Source organism: Marmota marmota, unplaced genomic scaffold (assembly GCF_001458135.2).
Source record: "Marmota marmota marmota unplaced genomic scaffold, marMar, whole genome shotgun sequence".
In the NCBI taxonomy this organism is placed as follows: Eukaryota; Metazoa; Chordata; class Mammalia; order Rodentia; family Sciuridae; genus Marmota; species Marmota marmota.
Window position 1 is genome coordinate 1,743,624 of NW_025999941.1, and position 8,342 is coordinate 1,751,965.

At 37.5% G+C, this 8,342-nt stretch overlaps 1 protein-coding gene across 1 annotated transcript in view; it reads right to left on the reverse strand.

The window, feature by feature from the left end:
* The window catches only part of Kat2b (lysine acetyltransferase 2B), an 88,255-nt gene that overhangs the window by 40,895 nt on the left and 39,018 nt on the right, over window positions 1-8,342 (reverse strand). The window contains exon 5 of the mRNA XM_015494358.2: window positions 6,417-6,598. Within this exon, the coding sequence (XP_015349844.1) occupies window positions 6,417-6,598 (182 nt within the window). The remainder of the gene's footprint in view (window positions 1-6,416; window positions 6,599-8,342) is intronic.

The following is an 8,342-nucleotide window of genomic DNA, read 5'->3' on the forward strand; positions in this document are numbered from 1 at the left end:
TTTCAAAACTTAAAAGCTTTCCTCCCTGTGTGCTTTTCCTGTTCCTATTTAAATTAGGACAAGCTTTCTAACGTGCCCGAACTGCCACAGGAAGTGCTCCATGAACCCCAAGCCCTTTAGAATGGAATAACACTGATTCACTCATGCCGGGGGCCTTTTCCTGCGGATCACATATTTACCCCATAAGTTGGTGATGGCGGTGGTGGTGCTTCGCCTTTATAGATGAAACCTTTCGTCTGTGTTAGCTCATCTGCATAGATTCACATTTAATCTTAAAATCCTGCTACTCTTTCTATTACTCCTCTCAACTTTTCTCTTTGTAATTTATACCCAAATGTCATTTTACAATACTGAAATGGGCTCCTATGTGTTATACTGTGTCATGTCAAACTGAAAGCAGTGATTGTAGTAGCAGAAAAAAACTAGAAAGAGCATTTATTTTGTAAATCATAAGATACTCTATAGAGAAATTCATCACGCTCAAAACCAAGCCTTACTGAATGTTAACACTTGATAAAGTTAACAAATTATTTAGGGCTGAGGGGAGACCAGATCCCAAGTAACCAACTATGAAACTACAAAAGTAAGAGGTGACAAACTTAATAACCAGAAGCTCAGCTTCATGAGACTCTGGTTACTCCAAGACTATTTTAAGACATAACAGTATAACAAAGTGTGTACCATCTTCTGCTACTTAGACCAGGGCTATTCAATAAAGCTTTCAACAATGATGAAAATATTCTAATTCTATATTAGCATATATCTATGCTAATACAATAGTCGTCCACAACTGGAACTATCACTTCAAATGTAGCTAGTACAACTGTGGGGCTTAAGTATTAATCTTCTTTCATTGACTTCAATTTTATTTTTAAATAGAAACAGTGTAAAATATTTTTTCACTAAACACAACTTTATTGTTTCAGTAGTACTCCATTTTGTTTTAATTGTTTAAAATTTAGTGACTGAATTAAATGAAGATATATTATAAGCACAAAATTTACACCAAATTTAAAACACTTAGTACAAAGAAAGTAAAAATACATTCTTGATAATTTTTCACTGATTATAGAGATAGATGATGATATTTTTCATATGTTGAGCAAAACAAAACATTAAAATTAATTTCCTATATATTAATTCTTTTTAATATAGCTACCAGGAAATGTAAAAATCACAGTGCAGCTTACATTATTTATCTCCTGGACAATGCTGGGTTAGAACCTAGATGCACTGAGGGGTGTGGTTCGGTGGTAGGCCTGCCTGGCAAATGCAAGGCTCTGGGTTCAATCCCAAGCACTTCCAAAACAGAAAAAAAAAAAAAAAAATCTAAGAGCTTTTCCATCTGTGGAGGAAACCTCATGGCAGAAAGATTTGTTCTGCCTCCAAGACTGATGGTATTTCTGCTACAGAAATGACAGGTCATAAATATTATCATAAAATTTTATCCAAAAGTGCTTAACAGGTCATTCAATCTTCCCAGGGTTTAAAGGAAGACTGAAGAAATTATGATTATCTACTAAAATTTTTCTAATAATAGGTGCCCATTCATTTCCTCTGAGAGCCATTTTGCAGACCTCGATTTATGCTTTCCAGTTTTGTCTTTAATTCCAAGATTAATCTTATTTTATAGTCTGTAAAGTGCACAGTACCTAGGACAAGGATGCTGGGTCAATGCATGCGGAGGTGGGGAGAATCGGTGGTGTTTTAATTAACTGACATGGTCACTGCATACAGTGAGAAAGGAGGAAATGGGCTGGCATGGCCACAGGTCCTCCTCCAAAGGCTCAACAGCAGGAAAAGATTTTACCTAAATGGCTAAAACCAGCTCTTCTCAGAAGTAACCTATTTCCTTCATTTTCTACATCTAACAAAGAGGGCATTTAAATGGGGAACGGTGGTGCATGCCTATAATCCCAGTAACTTGGGAAGCTGAGGCAGGAGAATCACAAGTTCAAAGCCAGCCTCAGCAATGGTGAGGCGCTAAGCAACTCAGTGCGACCCTGTCTCTAAATAAAATACAAAGTAGGGCTGGAGACATGGCTCAGTGGTTGAGTGTGTCCCTGAGTTCAATCCCTAGTATCTTATCTACACACTGTTTACTCATTTTTCAAATAACTGTCAGATTTTTTACATCCTATTGATGTTTTACAACAATGTTTTCTTTAAAATGCAAATAGAATTGGAAAATTTGAACACCAAGACCATTTTGTTCCTATGCTCGCTGAACTAAAAATCTAATTTTCAGGAATTAACTGAACTCACCTGGCTCACTGGAAATAAAGGATAATTACTACAGATGTAGCATCCCAAATCCAAAATGCTTTGAAATCTGAAACTTATAATAAGTTTTCAAATTAGGGATGCTCAATCAGAAAAGTCTGTGCAAATATTTCAAAAATTTTAAATTCCAAATCTGAAATACTTCTGGTTCCAAAAACTTTTGGATAAAGGATACTGAATGTGAACTGTAGTCCAGACTAGGAGCTAGATCTCCTGCCTCCTGAGCTGCTGATCTTCTTACTGATAATTACTATTCTGGATGTACAAGTTTCATCAAGAATAGTCAGTATGCATGGTGATGAGCTCCCCTTCAGAGAACAATGACTACATGAAACTATTTCCCAATATCAAGTTAACTGTATCTAACCTGCTCTATGGTTGGTTTGTTTGCAGTGGTAGGGATGGAACCCTGGGCCTCATGTATGCTCAACAAGTGCTCTACCACTGAGCTACATCCTAGTCCTAACTTGCTCTGTATTCTCATAAATCATCTCCCCAATGTGGGGACAATCTCTAACTTCCAGAATTTCTGTACAATCCAAAGTCAAATACCAATTATTTGCCTCTTTCCTATAGCAGATTCTTTTGGTCAGATGTATTGTAAGAAAACATATTCTCCTGACAGTGTCTCTTCATGTTATTTCCTCATGGAATTATATGAAGAAATAACATGAGTGTACCATCTTGAAATTCAGGTGACTTCAAAATAGTTGATCAGAATTTTTTCTCTAAAGCCACAGTGATTTCTGGGAATGTACATATAATATATAGTTGATTTACACTTAAAAGTAAGATTGATCTTTTTGTTTTATTTATAACAGTGAGTAAATGATTTAAGCAGCTCTACTGTTCAACCTGCTTTTGACTTTTTTTTTTTTTTATTGGATAAAGCTTGGCAGGTTAGTTCTGTAATGAAAGCAATCCTTTTCCAAGTCTAGTCTTTTCCACAGAGAATCCAATTTCACCCTATTTTCATGCTAATGTTGAGCTCCAGAAGTCTTCAGCCTCTTTGTTCTAATTGCTATAAATTATAAACCCAACCAGCACCGAGGTAGAGAGGTTGGAAGCCCGCTAGTGATGCCTGCCGCCTAGGATGCTGCACATTTCTGTTGACGATTAGCATCAGTGAGACACCGTGCTGCAGTCTTGAGTGGTTCTTTAAATTCCCAAATGTGGTCACAGCAGTGAGGTTTTATTCTGAATCGCTGACTGATTCTCCTTGTTTTCAGAAGTTGTTCTTCTCAGTTTCCCTTTCTTTATCAATACCAAGCAACAGCGGGGAAAGGGGTGGGGTGCTGTCTACCTTCATTTCCTTATTTATTGTGGACAGGGGCTCCAGGTCTACATTCCACCTACAAATCAGCAGGTTTCACAACTCATGAGGGCGTATTCATTTCAGCTTCTCCCAGCAGGTTTCTCTTCACCATTGTCTGGCTCCACTCTTCCGCCTTCAGCTGCTGGCTTAGGATGCTGGGCTATAAAGGGCTCTGCTGCTGTCTTTCTATTCCCCATTATCTTAGTTTCTAAAGTGATATTCAAATAATTATACTCTCATTCAACTGTCCATTTCAGGCTCCAGCTTAAAAGCCCCACGTTGGCAGCGACTGAGTTTTAAAGAACAACGTGTGTGGGAGCAAAACGATGACAAGCATCTTCAGAGTCCCCGTCCTGTGCCAGACACCATGTACCAACCTCCTGTGGATGACTCACGACACTCAAGATACTTGACAGAGGAAGAAACTGAAGGTCAGGGAGGTGAAGAGATTGGTCTAAAGCTCACAGAGTGGAGAAAGATGAAAGCACAAATGAAACAGTGCTCCTTCAAACCCCAATTTCTATATGTGCTACTCCTTGAGCATTTATAAAGTGCCACCAGATTCTTGGTAATTCCCGAATGAGGCCTTGCATTTTTTTTTTCCCCTAAAATACAGGTATGTCTCCAGTGCTACTTCACATTTAATTCTCCTTTTTTCTTGATGTGCTAATTACTTTCTGTTAAGGGTTACAAATACCTAAGTCAGGCATGGTGGTGCATTCCAGCAGGTTGGGAGGCTGAAGTAGGAAGTGCGTAAGTTCGAAGCCAGCCTCAGCAATTTAGCAAGGCCCTAAGCAACCTAGTGAGACCCTGTGTCAAAATAAAAAATAAAAAAGGCTGAGGTGTGGCTCAATGGTTAAGCACCCCTGGGTTCAATCCCTGGTACAAAATTTAAAAAAAAAAAAAAAAAGTTACAAATATATCAGGGTTTTACCTTAAGAAATATTCAGCATTAGCCCAGTATGGTGGCACACACCTGTAATCCCAGCAGTTTGGGAGGCTGCGATTGCAAGTTCAAAGCCAGTCTCAGCAACTTAGCAAGACCCTGAGCAACTCAGCAAGACCCTGTCTTTAATTAAAAATTAAAAAGGGCTGGGGATGTGATTCAGTGGTTAAGCATCCCTGGGTTCAATCCCTGGTACCAAAAAAAAAAAAAAAAAAAAAAAAAAAAAGCTTTGTCAATTGTTCAGATGAGAATGAAAGACATATTTCTAAGATTTACTATTCCAACTCTTATTTTAAACAATAATTACAAAAATAAAGAACTACTATTAATATAAAACTCTGAAATAGATGGTACAGAAATGAAGATCTAATAAAAACTGATTTTGAAGAAATCTATAATTCCTATAAGTATAAATTACTAAGGGGAAAATATTTTATAAATTGCATATAGGGTACAAGGAGGGAGAAGGTAAAATAAAAGGAATATTACTGATTTAAAAAAAAAAAAAGTCAGTGACGGAGAGCAAAGCATATTTTAAATCATATCCAATTCTCCAAGTTAACTGCTATTTCAGAAAATAACCTGGGCACACGCGGTCTTGAAAAGCCTATCAAAAGACAGTGCCTGCTTTAAATGAAGAAGAAAAAGATACACTGAAGCTCTGTAATGGTCCCTGAAACATGTTTGATGTGCCTCTAAAATATAAATGTGGAAAAGATGCAAAAGCAGAGAACAGAATGGAAAATCAAGGTTACTTTAACTTAAATGAAAATAAATGTAAGTTATTATATTTTGAATGATCCATGTTTTAGACTTTGTAAAGCCAATCCCATCATCCAGCAGTTCATAAACAGTAAAATAAATTACCACTTTAGAAAAAAAAATGTGTAACCCAAGAATATTTGCAAAATTGGAATGCCCAGCAATAGAGAAACGGTTAGGTAAATTATGTTACATCAACTCAATGGGCTATAATGTAATTCATAAAAAGCTTGATATGATGCAGGGGGCAGGGGGAATATAAAATTCTATATTTTCTTTCATTGAACTAACATAAAAAGTTTAAAGGAATAAATACTGGAGAATAATACCTATAATGATATTAGTTCTATCATGGTGCTAGAATAATCTTTCCTTTAAAAAAAAAATCCTTTAACTCCTTCATATTAATGATCATTGCATTTGGGTTTTGATGAGGGCTCCATAAAATTACAGAGTTAAGTGTAACTTAACGACAACTTACTGTTGTCTCATCAATGACGTTCAATAGAATTAAAATGCAAGCCATACATGTATTTTAAATTTGCTAGCAGTCATTTTGAAAAAGTCAAAATAAACAGGTGAAATTAACTTTAAGATTTTTATTTAATCCGATATATCCAAAATACTGTCATTTCTGCATATTATCAATATTTTAAAAATGAAACAAAAACAACTATTGGGATTGTGGGTATAGCTCTGTGTTACAGTGCTTGCCTAGCATGTGCAAGGCTCTGGTTTGATCCCCAGGACTACCAAACAACAGAAGAAGGAGAAGAAAGAAACCATTAGTGAGCTATTTGAAAATTATTTTTTTGTACAATCTTAGAAATCTCAATTCAGACTAGCTACATTTCAAGTGCTCAATGGCCACATTAGCTGGAGACTATCAAACTGGATAACGCAGGTCTAGATTTTTGGATCTCATCCCCTAAAACACTGTGATGTTAAGGAAAACTAGAAGTTTGCACAGGAAATCACATAGTCATTCTCTGGGAATTGATGGAGTCATCATAATAACTGGGCAACTGTCCGCCTACAGAAACCAATAGTAATTTCATGTCTCTAACATGCTCCGTGGGGCCCAAAGAGAAGGATTTATCATCTTATTACCTTGTGTAGTTCTCTTTGTATCCAGAAATATCATCGTTGGGAGATCGTAGTCTACGTTGAGATGGTGCCTCCAGATGCCAATAGTTGATGCGGTTTAGGAACATTTTGGCCAACTCAACAATCGTTTGCCTTTCTTTTGATGGTAGGTGACTAAATTTGTACTGGACAAAGTTATTCACACCCTTAAAAGAAGGGAAGAAAATTTATTCATGCAAATATGTGATCATACTAATTCTTCACACCCACCCAACCAGCACTATTGGTGACGAGCAAAAACAAACACACACACACACACTTCTCAATTCTCAAAAATCTCGTGTGTGTGTGTGTGTGTGTGTGTGTGTGTGTATGTGTGTGGTGCTGGGGATTGAGCCCAGGGCCTTGTGCATGCGAGGCAAGCATTCTACCAACTGAGCTATATCCCCAGCCCATTTCTTCCTTCTCTTTAAAAGAAAACAACAGCGCCCACAGAGAAACCTGCCACAGGTCACAGTGGATGAAAAGTAACAAGATAGAAGGGCCATGAGCTGTGGCTCTATGCCTGCTTCAATCCTGAAGCAGTTCAGAGAAAATCAAAACCATGGACCAAAAAGATCAAAACTCCTTTAACAGTAAAATATGACTGTTTTGCAAAATGATTCTGGCTTCACTATTAGCATATAAGCTCATATAAAATGTGGTTCTTAGATAAACATTGTTTTTCTCTGGATTTTTTTTTTTTTTTCGTACTGGGGATTGAACCCAGAGGCACTCAAACACAGAGCCATATCCCCAGCCCTTTTTGTATTTTATTTACAGACACGGTCTTGCTGAATTGCTTAGGGCCTCACTAAATTGCTGAGGCTGGCTTTGAACTTGTGATCTTCCTGCCTCATCTTCCCAAACTACTGGGATTACAGGTGTGCGCCACAGCACCAGGCTCTGCAAAATTTTTAATCAAAACTATTGCTAAAAATAAAATACATAATTCGGTAGCAAAACAAAAAAACTATTGCCAGCATATCTTCCATATTACTAAACATTAGAATTTAAGTCTTGTCCACTGAACTAAACTAATAATATTTAAGTCTTTACTGTCTCACTCTTTTGGTTTTAGCAAGTTTATCAGGAAAAAACAAACAGTCAAAATTATGTGCTTTTTCAAAAAGCTTCGGATTCCTTTAACCTTCCTGCAGAACACTCCCATCTCATCTAATTTCACATAAAAGAACAATAGATTCTTATTTAATAGTTTGGAATCAAAATATAACTTGTTCTCCTGAAAACCCACTGATAAAAGTACATTTGTAGGGACTCTGGTATTCCATCTTCTCTAGTCAGATTTTCATCAAGAAATTCAGTCCAGAGAGCTTGACTTTGATATAGCCAAACAATGAAGGGCTAAAAACTGATGTCCGTGAAAAACAACCTTGCAGACAAAGTCTATACATTTTAATAGATTCTCTGAGTAAAACAGCTTCTTCCCAGGAGTTGTACTGTAGCCAGAGTCAATGTTTTTCACATTACAAGCGAATTCCCTCACCTCAATAAATAGCCTTTTCCAAACAGTGCCAATCAAAAGGACAAAGACTTACGTTTACAACATCAACAACAGGGAAAAGCACCACAGCATTGGGGGTTGAGGGGGCTCGGGATTTAACCCAGGATATTTTACCACTAAGCCACACCCCTAGCCCTTTTATTTTTAAGACAGGGTCTCACTAAGTTGCTGGGCCTGGCCTCAAACTTGTAATCCCGATAGTTTTCACAGACTTGGTGAATATTTCGGAGCCAGGGATGGAAGATGGAAGGAAGATGTGAATAGAGATGTAGAAGGAAAATTGAAAGGTGTCATCAGGCTAAGGATGAGACTCAGTGGTATATGCCTAGCATGTATGTTCAAGGTCCTGGGTCCTACCCCCAGCATGGGGGGGGGGGGGGGGGGGG